Here is a 26,707-nt window from a genome sequence, read left to right as displayed (position 1 = left end):
TAGAATCTCATGCTCTACTGACTTTCCTGACATCACATTTTGGGTTATGTGTATGAAACAGACAGTGGCCCCACCTGCCACACAGGTTAATGTGCTAAGCACATCTGATCCCTAATGTGTTCTTCAAATGTTGTTGCACTCCAGCTTGACCATCCATGTCCTAAAGGAAGGCTCTTTCAGGTTCACTTTCCAATTGATTTCAGCTCGAGGACTGCCACAGACCCAGAGTTCAAGCATTCAGGCTGGTCTGCTCCTCTTGTGACAAATCACCTTCGAAACCATGCCTGACATTCCTGGGTGGCCCACCCCAATTTTGCTAGAGTTGCTATCTACCTCATCAGCTCAAAGTGCAGATTCAAATGTTTTTCAACAGTGACAGGTGGCGGGGAGAGCGAGAGAATATCTCTGTGCATGTATTATTTCCCTCACCCGCATGCATTATTTCTGCCTTCATCTCTAGAAACTGCAAACATGCAGGCTTTCCCACACAGACAGATTCATGGCAGGTTTCCTCTTCCTTAAATACAGGAGAGCCAGACACACAAACTCCTTTTAACCGCTTTATTGAATACATGGAATTTTATTTGCTCTAGTATGTAACAGAACATTGTAAAAATGTTATTACTACAGGTTTTCTGGCAAGTTTGTAACAAATGTGCATGGACCCACAGAAATGTAATCTAATTTCATGCAAATTCCCTAAAGCGGAGAGATTAAAACATTATTCAGGCTGCATCCTAAAGGAAAGGATATGAACTGTGCATTTAGATCACACTGAAAACTAATATGGACCCATATTGTGCTAAATAAATTGGGGGACACGTGACCTAGATTATCTGTTAAAAAGCTCCAAACCCTTTGAAGGCTTATAACTTGAAAGCAAGACTTCCCCTGAGCTTCATAAAAGGAAGTAGTAAGACTGCAAACATTAGACCCCATATATAGATGCTTATAAGATCTACAGCTTCTGTGGTTTGGAATCTTCCTTAATCTCTTCTTAAACTCTATAAAATGATACACTACAGGTCCAGTTAATCACTGGCTTCAATCTTCTATTACATTAAGAGCTTTGCAGGAAATGAACTGAATCTGACAGCTCCTGTTTTTAGTGCTTGTTTGGACAGGATACTCAGGTGCCTGTAGTTCCATGACAATGCAATAGGCAGGTCCTCTCCTGCCCAGGGAACCTCCCTAAGCAGAGACAAGAACAAACAGGGGCTCAAGGCAAAGAAGTGAAGCTGACCCATCAAGCACTTCCTTTGTTCAAGGGGGAAGTGACACAGAAAGGACTGATGATAACCTGAAGCAGTAGCAAATTGGACTTCTAAACCTTCTACTTCTCAGTGGTCCCAGTCGCCGTAAGTAACAAATATTGAATCTTTGGTTGTACACCTTCAAACTTGTACACCTTCTAGGAGTGACAGGAATGGTGGGCAATGCCATTAGGGAAAGCACCTGTGTATCAGTCTGTGAAACCTTATTTCGATATGATCTAAATTCTCCCAAATATGAAAAAGTGCCTTAATACTATATTAGTAATTTTTCTGAAATGTTCAAGGTTACAACAGTTTAGGATTTGCCTGCATAGTTCCTCCAAACTCTAGAAAAGTGCTTTATTTACACTTTTGTGCATGTTTACACACTTTCCCTTTCCTTCTCTGTATCACTTGTACACAACTAAGTAGTTTAAGTTTTCAGCTCTTTATCCTTGTGGTCCACAATAATCTTTGATCAGCTTCATATTTTGCATTTGACTTTTCAATAAGACTTAATATCACAATATATAATATGTTCTCACAAAAATAACCTTTGCTAGGGGTGGGAGCAAGAGGTGTTTTGAAGAAGCTATCACAGTGTTTTATATACGGAAATGGCTATGCTCTCTGCTGTATATAGTTTCAGCTGTGGCTGAAAGCGTGAAACTGTATTTAAGAAGGCCACTGTATTAATGTGAGCCATGGTAGGTTAGAGCCCACTGCAGATCATTGGAAACTTTAGTGTCTTCTACGGCATATGGGTCAGGACTATATGGTTGGCTGCTGAGCTAGTAAACAGGAGGTGGGCCAGTGATACACTGGAAAGCAGCAGATTCTGTTACTGTTAATACATTTGCAAGAACTGGTGAAATTGCCTTGAGGGTCAGTCTGGATGAGTTCAGCATTGGCAAAGCATTCAGTGCTGGAGAGGAGACTTCAAAGTCTCTCATGGGCCAGCTCTTCACTGGGAGTGGACAAGTGCTCCAGCTCCCTGCCCAAAGCCAAAGCCCTTGGGTCCGAAGTTCTTGGCATAGCAGCCTGCAGGAGAAAAGGTGACGAGAGACACAGTCAGAGCGTTGGCCATGCGGCAAACCAACAGTTCATACAGCATAAATCGCTGAGCAAATTTTTTGCTTTTCAGGGGCAAACTACACACATGTAACTTCTCCCACTCCATTTCAAACACTTTCATTATTATTATTTTTTTACAAAACACAGCTGTAGAGGCTGCAATCTGCAGCCACTGCATTTAAAAGTTTTTGTGGAAAACCCACCAGAGGCATAGAGATAAGAAGTCTCTTCCCACCAACTGTGATTAATAATTTTGTAAAACAACAATGAGCATCAGCGATAAGTTACACAAGACAAGGGCATTGCAAGTTGTTTAGGCCTTAAGACACACTGTGCTGATATGAAAAACATGTTTATATATATACCTGTAGGTATCATTAGATATTATCAAAGTGGGCAAACTGATGAAGGGTAGGGGGAATTTAATGGTCTCACTATTACACTGCAAGTCAAGGAACAGTTATAAATAGTAGAGGAATCTACGTTTGCCACCTACGGTTCTATGAAAGCCCCAAATAGCAACTTTTTGCAATTTTGCATCTTGGTCCTCCAAGACCATCTGGAGGGGGACAGAACACCCTTTGCATTAGCATCACATTTGACACATTGACCCGTGACTAACCATCACATCTCACTAGAAATCTAACACAAGCAAGACATCCTGAAATATAAATTTTTACCTTTGCAGTAGATTTCACCGTCTTTATCAGCCAAAGTAGTGGACTCTAAACTTTTACCACACTTTGCACATCTGAAACATGCTTTGTGCCATGACTGAGGACAACACAGAAGGCAAGATGTTAGGGTGCAAGTAAAAGGATTCACCACGACACTTTTGGCCTCCTACATTAGGTGTTGTCAGGTTCTCATTTTTTAAAGATAGTAGTTCTCACAGGCAATGCATGAGGCCGGCAGCCCAGTCACCCATCTTCCCAGCCCAAATACTGTTTTGTACTGAAATATCCCAAATTCCTAGTGATCCCTCCTAGGTTCTAGCATTTGAAGGTTTGCATGCAACCCAAGGAAGAGAATGTATACACCCCAACTATCTTCACTGATATTCCTACGTAATCGCTTAGCCTCATTTATGCTGCTAGCCTTAATCGTAATTTGGGGCAAGGCATTCCAAAGAACAGTGTACACTGCAACAAAAAGATGCCACATTTCTGTCTTGATTCTGCAAAAATATCCATGCTAATCTGACAGAGGATAAGTTTTGAAGGCTGTTTTGAGCAACTTCACAAAAAGTTGTTGAACACTCAAGAGCCTCTTCTTATAACGTGAAGTTCTTACACAAACATAGTTTCCATGGGCAGGATTTGCGTAAGAAGCCTGTGAGTGGAAACACTGTGCAAGGATTCTGCTTGTGCGATGGGGCTTCCCCCCCCCCTTCCCCATGCCCCCTGCAATTGGCTCAGGGGGCACTGGAAGAAACCCAAGAAGAGAGGGGAGGGGAGGGGAGTTTGCTCTGTCTGGCAAGCTGAAATGCTTCTGAAAACGGGACATTCATAATACTGCAACATTAAATTCCACCCCATGCAACAAGTTTCGTGTAAATTGCAATATGGGAAAGTTCCACATGTGTGTGTTTCACTATGTATGCCCCAAATCAGGAAACCCCAACTGGAAGCGGTTTCGGTTTCCCCATTGCATCCAATGTTTTTGATTTACTCTCACACCAGTGTGTGATTTATGCTCTGAGGTTCAGCTCTTAACAGCAGGCTCTTACCTTTCCAGCTCCAACCACCTTCTCGGCAGCATACACAGCCTGTCCACAGCGGGGACAGCCGTCAGCACCACCCACCTTCTGCGCCATCTTGGATGCATTGGGATTGTTGGTAGGCTGGTGGGGCTGGGGCCTGTGGAGTCCAGACAGGGAAACAATCATTATATGTCTGCAGGTTTGTACACTGTAGAGTCTGCAGGGAAGGAGGATACTGGTGACAGCCTATTCCGTTTGTGGCTATGGAAGGAGTGGGGAACAAAAACAGTGTGCCATCAGTATTCTAGGGACTGGTAAGTTATAGGATAGTGTTGTTCCCAAACTTCCATTTTTGCTGGTGAATGTCAGGTCAGTGTGCTGCGTACCAGTGCTGCTATATACCAGTGCTGCTGCAGTACCAGTGTGCTGCGTACATTGGGGACAAGACCACATAGTTTCTTTACATCACAGAGATCTGGCAGGATGAGAATCTGGTCTGGTACTCATCCAGATAATTTCAGTCATATACTCAATACAGCAGCAGTAAAGGACTACAGCTTAGGAGAGGGTGCAGAAATTGTGTCATTCCAAAAGATAGAGTGCCCAAGTTTGCTTTTTCACTTTCTAAAATATCCATATTTGGCACAGTTTTCGGTTATTCAAGCTGGCACTTGTGATCAAGGTTAACCTGGGAAAAAGAGGATTTCGGGCTTGTTTTGTTGGCTTTTGTCTAGATTATAGATAATGCCAATATGTTAGGGTGCTTAAGAGGGGGGCAGGCCGCACATTTAAATAACCAGAGTGCTGCATTTTTTCTGCACCCAGAAGCACTTAGGAATTGATCAAGTCCCCATATTAAAATTGTTGCCAGTCATGGGGATTTTCCCCATATATGAGAGAGCATTGTGGTATTTTAATCAAAAGCAGCATTGTGTCAGAATTATCTCTGAATTATAGGGACTTCTCCAGAAGTAACTCCTCTTTCTGCACGAGCAAAAATAAAATCTTCACCTAAGACAGACAATATGATCACACTTGTTACCAAGATGCAGAAAGATTTACAACTTACTGCTCAGGTTTGATCCCAAGTCCTTCCCCCCTGTCCATGCTCAGAGTCCCTGCTCCCTGTCCAAATCCATAGCCTTTTGGTCCATACTTCTTCCCATAGCATGACTTGCAGTAGATTTCTTCTCCATGCACAGCTACTGTGGTGCTGTCCAAGTTCTTTTTGCAAACCACTGCAAGGAAGGGAGAAGGAAGAGGCAAAAGTCAGAAGGCCTTCAGAAGCTTTAAGTATCAGACCTGCTTTCTCCAAGGAGCTACCTGGGGAGATTTCTGGGTAGCCATGCAATACCTGAAGTGCCACAGAGAATTAGGGTCAAAGTACAGATGACACTGAAGAGCTACTGTCAAGATGATGATGATGATGATGATGATAATTTATTTATACCACGCCCTTCCTGGGCTCAGGGCAGCTAACAGCAAATATGAAACATTGATTAAAATGTGACTTAAGAATGGCATAAAATACAACATCAATAAAATTCAAAAATTCAGGGGTCATTTTTTTGGAGGTGGAACCCAGTCAATAGACATCAAATGATCACCAGGGCTAACTGGCCAAGTTGGTCCTACTAGGGCCAGCAAGGAGACTAGGGAAGAATTTAAATGTGGGGTCCCAGAAAGGGTTTCTTCATAGAAGAGGAAAGGGAATAGAGGATCAGGGTAATTCAAATTGAAGGCCAGGCAGAATGGCTCTGTCATACAGGCCCTGCGGAAGGAGATCAAGTCCTGTGTGTGTTCGCAGGGGGGGGGTGAAGGTGGGTGGGGTGGAAATCCTCATCTCCCAGATGAAAAGGTGAGGGTGATGGGCTCAATGGCTCCATCCAAGGACAGCCCTGATAAGTTACCGTGATGAGCTGTGGAATACCATTTAATTTGGACATAACTGATAAGCGAAGAGGCACCCCCCTGAAGAGATCCTGATTTATGCTGCAGGAGAAAACCATCTGTTTGGAAAGGTTTGGAAAGAATGAAAGATGCTTACCGTATTTTTCGCCCCATAGGACGCTCTTTCCCCCCTCCAAAATGAAGGAGAAATGTATGTGCGTCCTATGGGGCGAATGCAGGCTTTCGCTGAAGCCTGGAGAGCGAGAGGGGTTGGTGTGCACCGACCCCTCTCGCTCTCCAGGCTTCAGGAAGCTCTCCGCAAGCCTTGGGGACCCGCGGAAGTTCCCACCAGGCTCCCAAGGCTTGCGGACAGCAGCCTGCAGCCCGAAACCTGGGGAGCGCAGCTGATCGTGCCCTGGGCTTCAGGCAGCTCTCTGCAACCCTTGGGAGCCCGACGCGACATCACCAAGGGCTGTGGATAGCAACCTGTTCTCCGGGCTGGGGTCAGGGGAAGCTGGGGGGGGGGAAATAATTTTTTTTTCTTTATTTCCCCCCCCCAAAAAAAAAACTAGGTGCGCCCTATGGGCCAGTGCGCCCTATGGGGCGAAAAATATGGTATTTCTGCTTTGCTTGAGAGGTGGAAGGAGGGGAGGCAATATTTTAAGTCATTTTGGGAGGGTCTGCATTATCTACTCTCCCCTAAAGCAATGGAATGTAAAGTTTTTGGGAAGAGTGACTTTAAAAATCCCTCTTTGGGTACTTCTGTAACTAAGGACTTTGCCTGAAAGAAGATGGAGAGGAACAACCTTAAGGGACTTTGAGGGACTTTGACCACTCCTTTGACCTTCGTATTGTGAAATTAAAATAATAAAGAAGAAAAGTTTGGGAACAACTGGATTGATTGCCTGTTAAGCACTCGGAAGAGAATAAACTGTGGAATTGGATGTAATGGAACTGAGGATTGGCAGGATGGACTGCAGGAAGATTTAGGGGGGAGGATGGAGAGAAGATATGGATTTTGTTGAGATTGTATCAACCCCACCCCCTTGAAGCTGGAAATAAGAACAGTGAAAGAGACAGGGTGGACCACAGTGCATACCATCTTGACAGCCTCAGACAGAAAAGAAGAGATGTGGATTATGTTTATTTATTAATGATTTATTAATGAACTGTTTGTATGTAAAATGCAGGATTAAATTTTGGCAAAATGTGAGGGGTGGGTGATGCTGGGAAATTGGTAGTGTGAGGGGGTGATGTATATTATATGTTTATACCCCCCAAAAAAAAAATTCTAGGGGTTTCATTTTCACCCTCTGCATGCAGCACCAGTGAGACTGAGTAGGCCAGATGTCAGACAGCAATGCTCAAGGCCATGTTAGGGAAGAATGTGTGTATGTTGCCTGGGAGGAAGCAAGATCTGTCTTTCTCAGGCAAAGTGTTACTCAAGAGGTATCAGAAGGAAATGTTTCAAAATTGATGAATGACTATCACAGATAGATAACAGAGGGTTTACTCTACTCAACTATTTTGAGGACAGTTTATAACAATGTATAAAAGCCACAGCAAAAAATGGTAACTGAACAGGTGGTGTGTAGGGAGAAGGGATGACTGTATCTTGAAATGATAGTTGGAAAAGTTGTTTTATTGGGAGCAGGAAAGGAGGGAGGAAGATAGAGGGAACATCTGGGGGTGGGGTGGGGAATCAGCTTTTAAATTTGTATTGAATTTGTAGTAATTTGTATTAATTTTGTGAAAATTTTGTTAAATATTATGGAAAATCAATAAAAAATTATTGAAAAAGAAAATTGACAGAGCTTTCCAGCTGCAGACAAGGATGCTTCTGCCTGGGCTATCCAGTATCTGACAGCTTCACTGCTGCACACAAACCTATTTTCCTCTCTCAAATGCACATTCAGATCTTAGCATCACTCATTTTGGTGTCCTCTCTTAACCCTTGCCTTGATTTTAGAGTCAGAACTGCAGAGGGTGAGGAGAGGAGAAGAATGGTGGCCACAAGGATAAAGGGGGATCAGAACTGAGGCCAAGAGCTAATGTTATGTTTTCTCCCAGCTGCAAAGGAATTAGAGCCTTGAGTTCTATATTGTCCTTAAAGAGAGAGAGAAAGAGATGTTGAGACTGCCAACAGCAGTCAAGTTTTAAAACCTCAGGAGGCTGGAGTTTGCCTCTTAGCCCAAAATAAAATTGTCTTACTCTTAAAGAATGCAAAAACAAAACAGAGCACTCCCCTAGGAATGCCACAGTAGCAACAGTAGCAACAGCCTATACCTTGCAACTAAATATGGGTCTCCAAGACTGAATATCCCATCCTCATTACCAAATATGGTACTATTTTCCTCTGACTGGTCTAGCCCTCAAGCAGAGAGAATTAATAGGAGGAGGAGTGTCAAGATGTGCTGCCATCAAAGGAGGACTGCTGCAAAACTCTCTTCCATCAAAAACAGCTTACATTTCTTGGAGTGGAGTTCCAATACTTGCCTGGCCTGGATGTCTTGTACAATCACTACAAGTTAGGCTCAGCTATTTTGAACAGCGTGCCATATTGGGCTGCTGGGTCATTATAGTAATCTTAAGGAGAATCAGCTTTGATCAAAGACAACTTGGTTCTATGTTTCTGGTGAAGGGGATGGAAGTGTGTCTTCTTTCCATTCAGAGTTTTGCCCTCTCCATATCAAAGGCACCTTTTGCTCAGCCCTATATACAAATCTTTGAGAAGCCACTGCCAAATGTCTCGCTGAGATGCCATTCTCATTTATTTGAAATCAGGATGTTAGCCGTAGTTCTGAAGCAGAGATTCCATACCAATGAGCTCAGAAGAGCTAAAAAGGACTAGGTTTGGGGTTGTTTGCAGATGACAGCTATTTAGCGTATCCACACACTTCAAGAAGAATCTGGTGTTTGTTTTGATGTAACCCAAGCCCACCACTTACTTACACTTACGTGCTCTACAATGCGTCACTGATTAACTATGTTGCTCTCTGTTGTAATCAGTGGAACAGGAACTGATTCACTGCTGGTGTGTTCCCTTTACTCTCATTCAGAGCAATGAGGCCCCTTCTCAGTCACTGTCTAGGAAGCTAATATGTTTAGGAACTTCTCCTCTCACCCCCCACAAACAACAGAGCTTCGATCTTATTTGGAAATGGTAAAGGCTAATGGGGTTGAGGAGCTACATCCTTTCTTATTTTAAGGCTTTTTTTTTATCAAGTCCCCTTGACAGTTTACTGATTAAGACTCTGCTTAGTTTATATTCAAAGGAATGTCAATGCTGATTTCCTGCCATGCAATATCCTTCACTGTTTGTTCCAAACAATACACTGCTCTGTTTATTTTTAACTGAAAAGTGGTTTAAAGGTTTCATAAATAAATGACTTGGCAATTTTATTCCGTCTCATCTCTCTTCACATTTGTAACCTGGCTGGTAATGCAGTTCATTGTTTGTGGGTTGGCAACAGTGGCGTAGCGTGGGTTGTCAGCACCCGGGGTAAGGCAAGTAATTTGCGCCCCCTAACCCGTGGATTTGCGCCCCCTAACCCTACCCCTAACCCTAACCCCCAGATGTTGCGCCCGGTGCGGCCGGCCCCCCCTGCACCCCCCACGCTACGCCACTGGTTGGCAACCCTCCAATGTAGACTTTGGCTCTCTGGTGAACAAATGGTGTGATCTTTGGGTCTCCTGGTTCCCCAAGCCTGGAAGTGTTCTTATTTGAGGCCATAATATTTGCAAGTCCACAAGTGTTACTAGACCATGTTCAGTTACTTGCATAGACCATTGGTCCATCTAGTTTTGTACTGTCTGTATACTGTCTGGCATGGCGCTTCAGGGTTTCAGGCAAGGTTCTCTCCCCAGCTCTACCTAGAGATGTTGGGGAATGAACCTGACACCTTCTGCATGCAAAGCAGATGCTCTATGACTGAGCTATGCCCTTCCCCAGGAGCTGCAGCTCTTCCCCTACTTCAGACATTTCCCCCCTCTAGCTTTGCTTAAGGTTGATGTAAAAATTAGATCTCCACACCCACATTATACATGAACAGGCAAGTCACTTGAACAACAGATGAGACTGCTCCTATTAAGTCTCCTTTGTTAGGGTCAAAGTGAGTTTATGTGGTCACAGGGGCCAGAGGTTTGTACACATTGTGCACTGAGAGAGCAGGACAACTTTTGTTTTAAGATGTCCATATCTGCAGTAAAAATCACATTTTCCAGCTGCTAAACTGGAGAACAGCTGTTGCCCCAGGTCAACACAGTCCCATTACAGAGGGCATTTCCTTCAGTGCTTTGAGATTAGCAGATTAGCTGCATTTCCTTTCACTAGCTATTGTTTAGTTTATTCACAACCACAGCAAGCTGAAGCATATACAAGATTCTCAGAGGCGAAACACACAAACACAGGAGGTCATCAGACACACAGACCATAAGAAAAGACAAACACAGCATTAGTGTGAAGATAAGCCTAAATTTGGATGCAGTAGAGAGCAGAGCGCAAGAACAGAAAGCTTTTTATATTATTTAAAAAACAACAACCAAGTCAACACCAGCTGGCTAAAGAGGCTCTACATTTGACATTCAGCTTCAATAGACAGGGCCTATCAGGTTTAAAATTCTGGCTATGAATTCACTGTCAATTAGAATGGAGTTACAAAGAGAGCGAGATCCATTGCCGTTATGAAACAATTTAATATAGAACCTTTTAACATCTATGACTAGCACTACAGTGCATGGAAATTTAATGGCTGTGCTTGCAGAGTCCAGGAACTGTAGGGCAGAGTAGGACAGAAAGCTTTGGAATTACATGGAACACTTACTCCTGCCTGATTAAGAGTTCCATGCAACTTGAAAGCAGGCTCCCATATCTGTTAACACAGATGACTCAATAAAAAGGACCGTCAGAAACCTTTTTGTATGAAATAATAGAGCAGGAAAAATTTCATGACATTTCTGGCCATCAGTAGCACTTTACAAGTCTGATTTCAGGATTCAAAAAACTTTCACTATTTTAACTTGCAAAATACTGTATTTTTCGCCCCATAGGACGCACTTTTTCCCCTCCAAAAATGAAGGGGAAATGTATGTGCGTCCTATGGGGTGAATGCAGGCTTTCGCTGAAGCCTGGAGAGCAAGAGGCATCGGTGCGCACCGACCCCTCTCGCTCTCCAGGCTTCGGGAAGCTATCCACAAGCCTTGCAAGCCCGGCGGGAGTTCCTGCGGGCTCACAAGGCTTGCGGGCAGCAGCCTGCAGCCCCGGCGAGTGTCCGCAAGCCTTGCGCGCCTGGTGGGATGTCCCGCCGAGCGCGCGAGGCTTGGGGCAGCAGCCTGCCGCCCGAAGCACGCGGAGCGCTCTGGAGGGCTCCCTGTGCTTCGGGCGAGTGTCCGCAAGGCTTGGGGTGGCAGCCGCAGCTGGGGGGGGGGAAATAATTTTTTAAAATTCATTCCCCCCCAAAAAAAACCCGAGGTGCGTCCTATGGGCCGATGCGCCCTATAGGACGAAAAATACGGTAACTTGAAACATGAGCTAATAATTTGAACATTGGCATATGTAATGTACATGAAGAGATCAACAATGTTCCAGCTTTCAAACTCATCTGATAAAAGATTGGTAAATGTACAGGAAGTTTAAAAAGTGCTTTTAAGAACATTTTTTTCCTCCAATTTTTGAACAGTCATATTACATGTTCCTTTGCAATCCGGGGGGAAATGACTGGCGTGCTTTACGCAGGGTTACTAGAGAAAGCAATCCTTCATTGTTTTGGGGGACATTCTGTGCAGCAGATTTGTACTGCCAAAACGTGGTTGTGCATGCACAGTTCAAAATCTGAAGCAAGAATTCTCAGGGTACTGCAGAGATTCTGGTGGGAGCCACAGTGAAAGCTACAAGCAAGGCTTATCCCTTTAGACAAGGTAGATACTTCCTGGGTTGCTGGGACCACTGGACAGGTGTACAAAGTGGAAAGCAGTTTGGTTAGAACAGGGGTGTTGCTAACCTCTTTCTGAGCAGAGGGCCACATTGATTCTTCAGGCCCCATGTGGTAGGCATGGGCAGTTTTCAAGAATGCCTTTCAAAGAATTTTCCATCAGCTATCTACACTACTTTAAGACAATCTTTAATCATTCTTAAATTTTTTTTTATTAAATTCAGTAAACAAACAAACAGATTTGGAGGGGCTTGGGAAGAACACACAAAAACCCCTATGGCATCACAGCAAGAGAGCCAGTAGAGAAGTGGATGAATTTTTTAATGACAAATTGGGGGCACAAAAATCTTTTGGGGGCTGGATACAGCCTATGGGTTATTAGTCCCACCCCCCTCCAGTGGAATGTTGCTGCCCAGGAGCTCTTGGCCATGTACATGATTCTGTTTCATGTACATAATTTATATTCACAGCACCCCTGAGCCAGATCACGTGGCAAGATACATGACATGTGTTTAAGCAGCTCAGCAGTCAAAATACCAGGCCCTACTACCTGCCAACCTTCCGCTGTAGCTCTAGAGTGCTCCTGTCCAAAGAGGAGAGGCAGTGTTGTATAGTAGGTAGACTGCAGGACTTCCTTACAGAGAGCTAGTTTGCATTGGCAGCAAAACAGCAAAGCCAAACATACTCCCTACTAGCTGCTGAAGAAATCCCAGATTTTATTTACCATGTTGGCAAGAGTAGTGTGCATGTCTGCATGAAAAGAAAATCAGAGACATCCCTGGGGTTGCCGTACTCACTGCATAAGAAGCAGGATTTGTGGAAGCTGTTGCCTTCACATTGCACCTCCTCAGCAAAGTACACCGTTTTCTGGCACACGCCACACTTTTTTCCTCCACCCCAGTTCGGCATCCTGTAAAGGGAACAAATGAGGGGGGGGGGGATGTAATCGACTGAAGACAGGGGAACTGGGGTAGCACAATGAACTTACCACAGGACTGGCAAGGTGAGGCAACCGCCTCAGGTGGCAGGATCCACAGGGGCAGCAGATCCTGATGTGGATCTTTATCACCTCTTTGTTCCTTATATAGATCTTCACCCATCCCTTATTCCATCGCAAAGAGGGGGGCATCACTTTGTCATTTGCATCAGGTGCCCAAATGTATTGGGCTGGCCCTGACTTACCAGTTACCAAGGTTGTATTCAAATAACCCATTAAAACCCAATAATCAACCTGCATGAAGCTGTGAAGAGAATGGTTTGCAGACTTTATTGATGTGGCAGAAAGTACCTTTACTGTAGACCATAGTGTGAGATAAACAGCTCGCATATTTCTATAACATATTTCTATAACTAAGGGCTACATTATTAGCCCCATTAGCCACATCATTAGCCCCATTCCTGCCACCCTTATTTGGCTTGCTCTTTGTATTTCCTGCATGCACTGGTTTTTATGCATTCACAGCACACTTGTGTTATGATGGAGGTGGGTGGGTGTTTACGTCAGGCATAGACAAACTCGGCCCTCCATATGTTTTTGGGACTACAACTCCCATCATTCTTAGCTAACAGGACTAGTGGTCAGGGATGATGGGAGTTGTAGTTCCAAAACATCTGGAGGGCTGAGTTTGCCTATGCCTGGTTTATGTTGCTGACTTTAGTACATTGCAGACATGCACTAAAGAGATCTAGAGCTGCACTGGCCTCTGATGTCAGTAGCTTCCTTCACTTGGCTCCCTGTCTTCCACATCTATTCCAAGAATGTTGAGGGAGGAAATTAACAGTGGGATAATGAGAAATACCACATGCCTGTAATACCCCTCCCTTGCCTGCAAGAGTCACTCACTGGAATTAATGGCACAGATTCAGAAGGCTTCTGTCAGTTTGTATACTGTGAACAGTCTTGCTGCATAAGTTGCAGGAATTTCCAACTATGTTTTAAATAGTAGATACCCAAGTCTCATTGCTTTCACATTTCTGAAATAAAGAATGGGGATGAGGGAAGTTCTAGTAGGAATGCCACATTACAGTTTATGAGATTCACATTATGCCTTTAGACACCACAGTAGTGCCAGGAACAAGGCACCCAATCATTCCACCTACCCTTCTGTCTTTCACCCTAAGGCCTTTGTGTAGATTACAACATTAAAACAACTTACAATGACAGAAATAGGATGCATCCTAAAAATATACATCTCAAGTGTTAAAAGCCAGGACAAAGAGATATATCTACAACATTTGCCTAAAGCTGTATAATGAAGGTGCCAGATACACCTTGGTGGGGAGGGAGGTCCACAATTTAGGGGCTCCCACGGAAAATGCCCTCTCCTGGACCTCCACCACCCCAAGCTTATGAAGGTGGAGACCTCTGCTGATTTTAGCACCTGAGGTGAAGCAGAAGGAGAATGTACAAAAGGAATGGGAGCCTGGAAGAAGCGGAAGAAACTGCCTCAATTTCATTAGGCTTTTTAAGGGCAGACTGCTGCAACTCTGTTCTCGCTGCTTTGAAGATCTGGATAGCAAAGCTCAAGGTAAAGCATTTCCTGTGAATTAGCTTCCTGCAGAATAAAGCAGGAAGATACCTTAAGATAAAGCACCAAGTGGCTCAGAAATGAGAAGGCCATCCATGTGCCAAATCTGTCCAAGGTAGCTTTTAACCTAGAAGGAAAGAAGTCTTATGATCCAGGCACAAGGCCAATACTGCAGTGATACATTCTCTTCCAGGATGTGCATAAACCCACCAACTCCTCATAAAAGGACGGAAAAAATAAAACAGAAAGGTGTGGTTAGAAATATGGAGCCTAGGGCAGTGCGTGGCTGAAGAGCGCAGGAAGTCTCACTTCCTGATTTAGTGATATACAGTATCAATCTGATGTTAGCAATATTTCTTAAGCTTCTCTGGCTGAACTTAGAGAACTAAGAACTGAAGAGGAAGTTCATCTTGATCATGTCCACATGGTTCAAGAAGGGACACCCCCTCTCTTATCACATAACTACTGTGCCATCAAGTCTTAAGAACTGTTTGGCTGGAGCTGTCTGGTTCTCCCAGCCTTAATCTGATCTGGGAGGAATGGCAAGACATCCAGAACTGCCACTTACATTGGTGAGAGCAGAGGGCACCTCCATCAAGCAACTCCATCAAGCCCTCTCCTACAAGGATTGTGATTACTATGAAAGCAGCTTTACAAAGAAAGAACTGTGTGGTAGGATCTGCCTTGTCCTACTGACCTGGACATTGTCACCAGCTCTGCTCCTGGATCTGGCCTGAGAAGAAGACTACTTCTGGGAATAGACAGCCAGAATTGCCACTGACATCAGCTGTAACTTTAAGAACTTGTGCTTGAACTTGCCTTTTCCTTTTCCCTCCCATTCCCTTTTCTTTGTGTCCCATGTTATTTTGGATTGAAAGCCTGTGGGCAGGGACTGTCATAGAACTGGTGTTTGGAAGTCACTCTAAGAAGTTTGGAAGTCACTTTCTGACTAAAAGGTGTAGTATAAATTCTGTAAATAATTAATAAATGCCAAAAAAAAATACTCCATGCAGAGGCCCAATTGCTACAATTGGTTCCTCTGAAGAAAAGGGGAAGAGGTCCTGAACTTGATATACATCTAGAGTGCCCAGATCACACTTTTAAGTGAGACAGCTTATACTAAAAATTTAGAATCTTATTTTTTTGCAAAGCCAAGCTGAACATCTCTCTCTCTCTCTCTCTCCTCTACCATCCATTGGAATGAGAAAGCAGCTTGGTGTAAGCATCTTCTTTTTACTGACAATGCAAAATAACCCAATATATATTTCCACTTCTGCCTTTTGTGAGTTGGATAACTCCTTGTTCAACAATATAACACCTCTTCCAAAACAGAAGCATAAAAAACAGCAGTGGCAGCACTAGGCACAAACAAGGCAAATCAGGTCATGTCACATGTGGAAGCCAGGTGTTCAGGAGGACAGGGAGTCTGCAGCTTGGATAGTTGCATAAACAAGAGGAGTTCAGCAGGTGTACCTGTGTAAACAAGGGGATTTCAGCTGGTGTAGCATTTTCCATCCCAGCACAAGCCACACCTGTTGAGATTTCTGCTTTTGCACAACTGTTAAAACTACAGTAGCCCTTTCTCCATTCAACCTGTCTAATTTAATGGCTGTTTTAGGCATCTGTATCTATCTGCCTATCTGTATCTATCTGCCTATCAAACCTCTCCATTCTGAAGGAAATCAGCCCTGAGTCCTCACTAGAAGGACAGATCCTGAAGCTGAGGCTCCAGTACTTTGGCCACCTCATGAGAAGAGAGGACTCCCTGGAAAAGACCCTGATGTTGGGAAAGATTGAGGGCACAAGGAGACGGGGACGACAGAGGATGAGATGGTTGGACAGTGTTCTCGAAGCTACCAGCATGCGTTTGACCAAACTTCGGGAAGCAGCGGAAGACAGGAGTGCCTGGCATGCTCTGGTCCATGGAGTCATGAAGAGTCGGACACGACTAAACCACTAAACAACATCAACATCTATTTGCCTATCTCTCCAACTGCCCATACTCATAGTCCGTCCTCTTGAGCAAAGGGCTGCGGACCCTGGCTGATCTGCAAGTTGCTGCTGCCTGAGAAGCTCATCCAGTTTTGAAGAGTTCCTTTTCAAAACAACAACAACAACAACAACAAACACTGGACTAAGGCTGGGAGATTTTGCAGCAACTGAGTAAAAAGAATAAAAGCAGTTTTATTATCAAAGCACCTTTTTAAAATATTTCCCTCAGTTGTCTGTCTCAGCCTTCCCACCTCAATATCCTGCAAACTAGCTTTTCACGTTCTGTATCTCTCCCTCTCTGCCAAGTAATTCCAGCTAGGAGCCTTAGATTGCCTTAAAAGGAAATGTGGCTCAGTCTCTCATTTCTTTCTGCTGGGGCATAGCCCAGCAAGCTGAGCAGGAAGGAGGCCAGCCCTGGCTTTCAATAAAATGGAGTGTCCCTACAGAACAGCACCTTTCAGTGCTGCACAGTGTATGACGGGAACATAATTAGATTGTCTATACTATCTTCAGCAGCTGGGGTAAAGCATGCTCCAAATGCAGGGCTGTTCAGATGGTGCAAAGGAGGGCAAGCCCTCTCATAGCTGTTTCAAAGAAGACATTTGTCCAGCCACTGAATATTATTGACCAGATACTAAATCCAGGCTATCAATAATCTGCAGACCAACAGTATCAGTGAACAAAAATGCAAAGAGAAAGTATGTGGGATTGTGCCTTGCCAGTGAGAAGTCCTCAATTTGCAAGATTCTTCTGGAGTTATCTTTACCCTGGCCAGGATATCACACACAGTTTTATTTGGATCTGATCTATGCATTTCCAAATTGTCATCATTTTATTTGTAGTGATTTAATCAATAGCTAGATTACAGTAGCTAGGATTAGCACCAAATTACAACACTAATTTACCAGGGGGAAGGGAGAGGCTATGAAGTCAAAAACAGAAGAGGCTTAAACTTGACCTGATTAACTAGATGCAGCTAGACATATCCTGAAATAAATTGAATCCAGCAGCACATTCTAGAGGTCACAATCTTATTACTGCTATTGCTATTACTACTACTACTAATACTACTCAAGTTCCAAATTATTAACTAGAATAACTCAAAAGAGATGCATTTATACCGAGTCAGATATAGGACCATGTCTCCTGACCCAAGATCCTTTAACTCAGGAATGAGTAAGTAACCTGTGGCCCTTGCTTGACTACAGCTTCCATCATTCCTGACCATTTGCCATGCTGTCTGCAGCATGGTGTCCAGCAACATCTGAAGGCCCATAGGACGTCCTGTTCTAACTGGAATCTCCAAGTACCAAACTTGGGCCCTGCTCTATACAAGGATGTGCTCCCCGACTCAGCTGTGACTCCCAACAGCTTCAGGTTCCAGCAAGAAATATAAGGCTGTGAACAAGGATAAAGCTTAAGTGAAATAGAAGATTAATTAGTTAGATGATTCTGCATGTGAAGCATTCTCAGCAGCGCTGCTTTTAAATAGTCACAGCATATAATATTTCAAGAACCAAGGCTTTATTCTATGCTTCCCACAAATCTTAAGTATCTGTTCCATCCAAACAACACTGCCAATGCCAAAGAAGTAAAAGACTGGAAGATGTGGGAAAAAGCAACTCTTACGTTAACGTATCTTAAAATGCAATGAGAAAAGGGGTATGTATCAAGAAGCTTAGGTGTGTCAAACAACTCCACTAATAAAAGAGGATTCAATAAGGTTTGCTAAGGTAAAAAAACAAAACCCGCTCCAATCCTGAAATACATATATAGCAGTACATGGTCTATGAGCAGCTGTATGAACTTAGCTGCTCAATGGTTATCAGCTTAAAATGCACCAATTTAGGGTTGAGTTATGGCCTGAGTTTGCACTAAGTTTGCACTCTCTCCTCAAGGGGACAGCTAAATTTGCTCCCTCCACCAAGTAGAAGATTGAGGCTATCAGCTTTGAATGGCCCTAACATTTTTTTGTGCTCTCCACAGGGTTCCTATGCACATGCACACTGCTCTCACTGGATTGGGGTTGCTTGTGTTTAAAGAGTACTGGAACTAAAGACAAACTCAGATAAAGCAAAGTATTGTGATCCATCATTGTAATACTTAAAACTATTAAATAACTAACTTTAACAAATATTTCACATTGAAAACAGAATTAATGTGACATATACTGGGTGTCATAAAACTGAAGAACCAGATAGGTACCGATCTGCTACTGGACTCACTGGTTAGCTTTTTAGGCCAAGTCTGATCTGGGGATTTCGAGACAGTGACTCATATTTTAAAAACGGCATAAATGGAAGAAGATAAACCAACTTTCCGTAGATGAATAGAGTTGTGGGATATGCCTCTTTCAATTAAAACTCACAAATATGATAAGTGGTAGAAAGGGGAGGTATGACACAAGGTGACCCTACTCTATTTTGGGATGGGTCTGAGTACCACTATTCTATTAGGAAATAACTATCTTATTTGCAATAAACACCATATGGTCAGCAGTAACATACTTAAGTTCACACTGAGTAGACTATTTGTAAATTATATGTTGTCTTCTCTTACTCCACTCATTACTTATTGCTTCTTCTAACTCTTGTTTCCCTTATATTATCTTTCAAAAATAGATGATATATTAGTGTGCAAACTGCTGTTGTGTATCTTTTGTTATTTCTGAAATTTAAAAAAAAAACTGATTAAGGATTTGTCAGGATTGCTATTGCTATAGTTTACTCACAGTGGTTTGCTTACAGTGAAAACACCATACAAGGATATATATGACGGCAGGGATTCCTTTAAGTAATGATTTTTTAAATTGCTCCTTTTAAATGATAAGAAAGTTGAGATAAGAGTGATATGAAACATTTGAAAATATATTTGGCAATAATATCTGATAACCAGATTTCCTAGTTACATGGAGTGGGATGCACCTAACTAGGCTTCTGTTTGCACAATGGGGTTTACCACCCCATTTACCCTCTGAAATTGGCCCTATGGGGTTGGGAGAATCCCCAGAACAGTGCACGGGGGGGGGGGGGGATTATTCTGTCTGCCAAGTCGAAATGCTTTCAGATGTGGCATTTCTCGTGGCATTATGTTGAACTGCACACTTTTTTAATATGCATAGGGTGTAGATATATTGTATTTTGTAAACAATCTACACCGACATAGTTCCATATGGCATGAAGGCTTATATGTAGTCCTCAGCACTTTGCAAATAGAGATCAGCAGTTCAGGAACAGCCATCAAGACACCCAATATATGTAATCTAAACCTAAATACTTTCCCAGAAAGCTGGGAAGCGCCTGAATACATTGTTATGGTCCCACTGCAATAATAAAGAAGTACAAGGGTGACAACAGCAGCAGGTCAAACACAGTCAGAACTTTCCACTCATTACCGGTAATCAAAATGACACACTAAACATTTTGCGCCAGGCAGGAACCAGCTATGTTTAGGCAGAAATTGTTGGTTCATTTCTAAAAATAATGTGTCAATAAGCATACAGATATGGGTGATCCAGTATACATTCTATACAGTATACAGACTTTTTAAATTTTTTTGACAAAGTTCTTACTGGAAACTTCTGAAGAAGCTTAGCAGTCATGGACTAAGAAGGCCAGTCCTCTTATAGATAAGTAAAGAACAGGAAGCAGAGAGAAGGAATAAATGGACAGTTCTGACAATGGAAGAGTGTAAGAAGTGTGATTTCCTGAGGAACAGTATTGGAACATTATATATAAAAATATATACACACATACACGTACATACAGTTGGGGGAAGGGGCAGCTGGTCACTGAGACAGCAGGAAGTTAAGAATCATGGTTATGCCGCAGCTGCTGCTTATCTATTTAGATCAAAATCATTGTTTACAGTTTATAAAATAATCCTTTGTTCTATTCAAATGGTGGCCTTCCCTTCTTGCCTGTCAAATCCTATTGCACCCAACTACATTATGTGGTTTGACGCTGAACAGTTGATGAATTGAAACAGGAAATTTATCTTTCCACCCTCAGTAAGATTATGACTGTTTATAGTCTCCCACACTACATAAGGAAGTAGGCTTTATCTAAACTTTGCATTCGCAAGTATCAATTGGATATCAGTATTTCTATTTCCCATGGCTGTATGTCTAATCTAAGAGACAATTGCCAGAATGTATAATTTTAAAATGGATTATCCTATGCTTTCCGGATGTTTACATTATCATTTGGAAGGGATTCCTTCTGAGCTATGAGTCACCACCTGCAAAAGCACAATAGGAGTAGAACACTCGGTGGCTGAGCCCACTGGGAATATATCCAATACTAATATGGGAGAATCATCCATCTATCAAGGGACCAGAAAATATAGCTGCAGCAACTTTGGTTTAAGTTCTCCCCCCTCCCCCTGCATGCTGGGACACAACATGTCATGATACTGAAGGGAAACATGTCATGATACTGAAGGAAAGAACTGTAGAGGGGAAATTTCACAAAACAATAATGTGATTATGAGATCAGCCCTCATCCATAATGCCTAGGAAGAAGCTGCAGGAGTTGCTTGTACCACATGCTACTTGATTATAGCAGGTAATGGATAAATAAAGTTCAAGCTGAGCAAGACACAGGGCAGACTGTGACTTCCTTTGCAGCTCAACACTTTTTTTTAAAGAAGAAGAAAGTATTCTCAGGTGGGGGAAGTTTGCTTCTCTTCAGATCATGTATATTTTGCGTAAGGTAAAGGTAAAGGTACCCCTGCCCGTACGGGCCAGTCTTGCCAGACTCTAGGGTTGTGAGCTCATCTCACTCTATAGGCTGGGAGCCAGCGCTGTCCAGAGACACTTCCGGGTCACGTGGCCAGCGTGACAAGCTGCATCTGGCGAGCCAGCACAGCACATGGAACGCCATTTACCTTCCCGCTAGTAAGCAGTCCCTATTTATCTACTTGCACCCGAGGGTGCTTTCGAACTGCTAGGTTGGCAGGCACTGGGACCGAGCGACGGGAGCGCACCCCGCCGCGGGGATTCGAACCGCTGACCTTTTGATCGGCAAGTCCTAGGCACTGAGGCTTTAACCCACAGCGCCACCCGCATCCCATATTTTGCGTTATGACACCACTAAACCAGTCACAAGATTCTCATATGTTTGTTGTCGGATGCGCTACAAGGCATACACTGCAGGTCAGCTGCTGGTGAAATCAGTTTCAGAATAGCACTGATCTGTGTTAAACTGGCAGAATAAAAAAAGCATTGAAAGGAAATATTTAATGAAGCATGAGATCGCAACCACTAAGTTGAACAACAGCAGAGGGTGGCCTGATAAATGGCACTTTAGAAAAACAAAGAGATTAACTGTACATCCCTATCCATAACAAAATTAAAGTAATTGGATTTAACCCACTTTAGACCCATTAACGTTAATGGGATTCATCACAGTTTATAAGTAAGTTAAGTTAGAGCTGGTAAGTGAGAACCAAATAATCTGTACAAATGTGGGGGGGAAGCAGGAATGACATCCAGTACCTGGGGTCGGGAGCCTGTGGCTGTTTTGAAGACCACAACTCTCATCATCCCTGACCATTGGCCATGCTGTCTGGGGGTGATGGCAAAAAGGTAAAGGACCCCTGACAGTTAAGTCCAGTCGCAGACGACTCTAGGGTTGTGGCGCTCATCTTGCTTTACAGGCCGAAGGAGATGGCGTTTGTCCGTAGACAGTTTTTTCGGGTCATGTGGCCAGCATGACTAAGCCGCTTCTGGCACAACGGAACACCAAAACCAGAGCAGCTCACAGAAATGTCGTTTACCTTCCTGCTGAAGCAGTACCTATTTATCTACTTGCACTTTTTTGGCATGCTTTCAAACTGATAGGTTGGCAGGAGCAGGGACCAAGCAACGGGAGCTCACCCTGTGGCGGGGATTGAAACAGCCGACTTTCTGATTGGCAAGCCCATGAGGCTCAGTGGTTTAGACCACTAAATGCTCCTGTTCCTGTTCTAGTCTGTCAGCTGCAGCTTCTGAAGAAAATCCCCATGCTTCCTTAAATGTAAATTACAACAGCTTAGTTATAAGCCTCATTCACATTCATGACTTGGGGGCAAAGAGAAAAAAGAAAAGGCAGGAAGTAGTTGCAGGGCATACTTTTCAGGGCCCAGAATTAGAAGTTCCAATGACGAGGGGATATGGGGGGAATTGGGAGACTGCCTCGTCCTTAAGGGAGGCAATCCTCATAAGTCTGCATTATGAAAGGGGTACAGGGACATACCCATGTGTTGGCCAGGTTGGTCTCCACCTTGGGAGCAAACCCAGAGGGGAGCAAAATTGTGCCTCTCCACTCTGGCTCAGAGTGGCTAGGAGCCTGCCAGCCCTTTGGCAGGCTCTATGGTCCGCTCCTCTGCTGATTTGGGTGGCAGGCAAGTGTGCAGGCTCCTCTAGGCACCTTGGTAGAGGAATCCAGTTGTTGGTGTGGGCCATCAGAGCAGCCCTGTGGGCCCCCCCTGCCCAACTGGCCAGCGGCTGTATTTGAAATGTGAGGGGAGCACCCACTGGAGCTTGGAGGGAAGAAAGAGTGGGCAAGAGTTGCTGGAGGAGGAAAAATGAAGGAGGAGAGGAGCAGAGTAGACCCCACCCACATGGCCACAGAGGAAGTTGCTGATGGAGCATGAAAAGCAAACATTTTGAGTTTCTGGTCCATGGTGTCTCTCAACTTCAGAGCTGCTGATACAAGCCAAAGGTGCAAGGGAGCCTAGGTACACCACTGCTAGTGTACTTAGTGTCCCATTTCCCTCTACAATTTCTACAAGTAATTATCATTTAAGAAGCACTTGAATTCCCTGTGTGACAATCTTATTGTGATCATGATTCTAAAGCAAATCACTAATATTATCATGTTACAGATGAGAAACTGAGGCTGGCCAAATGGCTAAAGAACTGAATCTGAACCCAGGAGGCCTGGAGTAGCCTCACCATACAATCCAGCTAATTATTTCATGAGCAAAAAAACCTGATTTACGCAAACTCACAAAGTTTTCTGTGGTTGTTTTGCCACATTCTTGGAGCTAATAGTCACTTGTGGTCAGGAAGGTTCCAAGTCTGCTAGGGAAGGAACACAGACACTCATGCAATTATCAGATCATTGAGTAATAGCATGCTTTACCATAAATGGACATTCTTTAGTACTAAACAACAGTCAAATTCTTAAGTAAAAAGGTACTGCAACTAGACAAAGCAAGATTATAGTAATTCCATTCAGCACAACGCACTCTGCTATCTGCCCAGTACCTTTCCACAACAGGCTTCAATACTGACTTTTCAATGTTCAGGGTAGATAAGGATTCCCAACACAAACTCTGGCAATCTAAAGTACTTGCTTCAATTTTTTTAAAAAAGCCAAACATTCTTTTAGGTGCACAGAGCTAGGCCTAACAATCTCTTAACTTCATTTCCAGTCTTAAAATGTGAATATTTACAGAATGTATACTGAGAATCAGTAATACTAATGAAACCTAAACTGAAGTTCCATAAACCCTTACAATGTCTTCTAAGTCAGCCAGGCCCAGGGTGTTTAGTTTTGTTTTTTTGCAAAGAAGTCAAGTGTTCAACAGGTACTCAGCATGCTCAATACTTTTGAAATTGTGGTACCAAATAGCTCTGAAGTTTTTAGTCAACCATACAAATTCAGAATGCAACTACTGTTGAAGATAATTGCCAGTTATAATTACAACAATAGAAATAATAGCCTTGGGGTATTTATGAAGGAGTAGAACTATTCCTTCTGTTATTCAAATTAAGAATTTACCTATTACACCACCCTAAATACTAATGCCAGCAAGATTTCAACAGACTGTATTTGTACAGCAAATGTACTGTAGTTGGAAAGCGTAGTGCTGGTGATCAACAAAAGAGGTTTAAAGACTGTCTCAAGGCAAATCTTTAAAAATGTAGTATAAACACTGGCAACTGGGAAACACTGGCCTGCGAGCGCTCCAGTTGGAGAACAGCCTTTACCAAAGGTGTCATGGGCTTTGAAGACACTTGAACTCAGGATGCAAGGGAGAAACATGCTAAGAGGAAGACACGCTTGGCAAATCCACACCGTGATCAACTCCTGCCCGGAAACCAATGTCCCCACTGTGGAAGGACATGTGGATCCAGAATTGGCCTCCACATTCACTTATGGACTCATTGTTAAAACCGTGTTTATGGAAGACAATCTTACTCAGCTACGAGTGATTGCCAAAGAAGAAGGTATGTCACACAGTATGCTCCATCATGCTACTCCGGACACCACACTAAAAAGAGAATATAAATTGGGTGGGGAACCTGTGGATCTTGAGATATTGCTGGACTTCCCAGTCCCATCCAGTTAGCATCGCCCATGATCAGGATGGAGGGAGATGCAGTTCAGCAGCATCTGGACAACCACTGGTTCCATATCCCTTTACGTCAGCAGTTCTCAACCTGTGGGTCCCCAGATGTTGTTGGACTACAACTCCCATAATCCCTGACCACTTATCATGCTGGCTAGGCATGATGGGAGTTGTAGTCCAACAACATCTGGGGACCCACAGGTTGAGAAACACTGCTTTACGTTGTATGCCAGGCATGTCCAACAGGTACATCGCCATCTACTGGTAGATCCCCGGCTGATCCTGGGACCCTTATCAATCGTGGAATTAAATAAAGTTTATCAAAAGTTAACAAATAAAAGCTGAAGAACTCTGGGCAATTCTACCCAAAAAAAGCTCAACAACTCTGGGCAATCCACCCACCCCACCCATGCTTCTCCTCCCTCCAATGGCAAAGGGTAGATCACTGCCAGTTTTTTTATACTGGGAGTAGATCACAGTCTCTTGGAAGTTGGACGGCCTGTTGTAGGCAATTCAGAGGAGGTCAGTGAAGATGCACAGGGGTATAGAAAGTTGTGTTAGGAAAGGCTGAGAAAACTGGATATGATTAAGCTGGAGATGAGAAGACTGGGAGGAAATGCAAAGGCACTCTTCAAAACCCGAACAGCTGTCCCACAAATACTTGTTCTTTGCTGCTGCAAAGGGCAGGACCAGGTTTAATGGGTTGAGTTACAGGGGGTAGATTTGGGGTAGATTTTGAAGAGACTTCAAGAGGAGAGCAGTTCAACAAGAGAGAAGAGCTCTTTCTCCTGGAGTTTCTCAGGCAGGGACTGGACAGCCATCTGATAGGGATGCTCAAACTCTGGATTTCTTGCCCTGGTCTAGACAGTCTACAGGATGCCCACCATGTACTTTTTAGATTAAACACATCACTCATCAGCTAAGAATGAAATGTAGCCATACGCCTTTTGGACATCATGTCACAATGAATTTGTTGGATTATCCAGAGATATCAAGGTAGGCTCTGGGGGAGTCAGAGCAGAATTTTCTTCAGTATGCCCCCCCCCAACTCCAAAAAAGGAGGCCCCATTCAAACGTTTAAGATGCATTCACAAAGGCAAAACCAGGTTCTGAACTGAAAAACCAAGAATCAGGTAGTAAGGCTGAGTGTGTTGCAATACTTTTAAAAATTGCATATTGACCCCCAAATAATCACCATTTCCCTGCAGGGGGAGAAAAGATGCGAATCATGTCTCACAGTCGAGGAGGCAGTTTGGTTTAGGGCTCGTCAGCTCTACGGGAAGGTGAAGCGTGGCTTACTCTCGCGTAACCTTCCCCCCCCCCCCGCGCGTGCGTTTTCAGGGCGCAAACAGGGCCTGTGCGTCTCGAGGGATTTTATTAGTCCATTTTACGCACACTCCTGTCGCAGAGACGGCTGCTTCTGAGGGGAAACCAACGGGGATCAGAACCCCGAAAGTTAGCTCTGTGACATAAGGAGAAAAGGCGCGGCGAGACGTGGCGCACCCGCCAGCACAAGGGAACTTTCTTCAGGCGCGCTGCAGCCGGAACAGCAGCAGCAGCAGCAGCAGCAGCAGGGCGTTTGCCACCAACCCTTCCAAGGCAGTGCCGCGGCGGCCCAAGTGCCCCGCCCGCGGAACGGCGGGAAAAGGAGGGAAAAGGCCGGGCCTGGCGCTTGCTTACCTGGCGAATGCTGGCGCGCGTCCGGCTGCTGACTGCTGGTCCCTCTACGCTCTGGCTCTTTCTCCCTCAGGCTGGCCGGGCTCAAGCCTCCCGAGAGCGGGGCTTGTTTTGTTCTGCTGAGCGGAAGGCGTGTCCCTGAGCACCCCGCACCCCGCCCAAAGAAAGTCGCCGGGGAAGAGCGAGCGAGCGAGGCAAGGAGGGAGGGACCGAGGGCTGGCTGCTGAGGGCGCCTTTTTCGTCTGTTTTTTTGCACTCAGCACCACAAAAGGCCTGAGGTCACGTTTCCTGAAGAAACAAACAAACAAGGCAGGCAGCGAG

The 26,707-nt window shown here is 44.0% G+C and overlaps 1 protein-coding gene across 1 annotated transcript; it reads right to left on the bottom strand.

Moving 5' to 3' along the window:
* Positions 1–547: 547 nt before the first annotated feature.
* Positions 548–26,550, bottom strand: CSRP1 (cysteine and glycine rich protein 1). Its single transcript, XM_079980054.1, has 6 exons — positions 26,390–26,550; positions 12,647–12,759; positions 5,099–5,267; positions 4,057–4,186; positions 3,008–3,101; positions 548–2,294 (listed from the first exon to the last, which is right to left on the bottom strand). Exons 2-6 carry the CDS (start codon positions 12,756–12,758, stop codon positions 2,218–2,220), a joined length of 582 nt encoding a protein of 193 aa, XP_079836180.1. The 5' UTR covers position 12,759; positions 26,390–26,550; the 3' UTR covers positions 548–2,217.
* Positions 26,551–26,707: the final 157 nt, after the last annotated feature.

Source organism: Podarcis cretensis (assembly GCF_951804945.1).
Source record: "Podarcis cretensis genome assembly, chromosome: 6".
Classification (NCBI taxonomy): Eukaryota; Metazoa; Chordata; class Lepidosauria; order Squamata; family Lacertidae; genus Podarcis; species Podarcis cretensis.
Note: the sequence above shows the minus strand (reverse complement) of the source record. Positions and strands in the feature narration are given on the sequence as shown.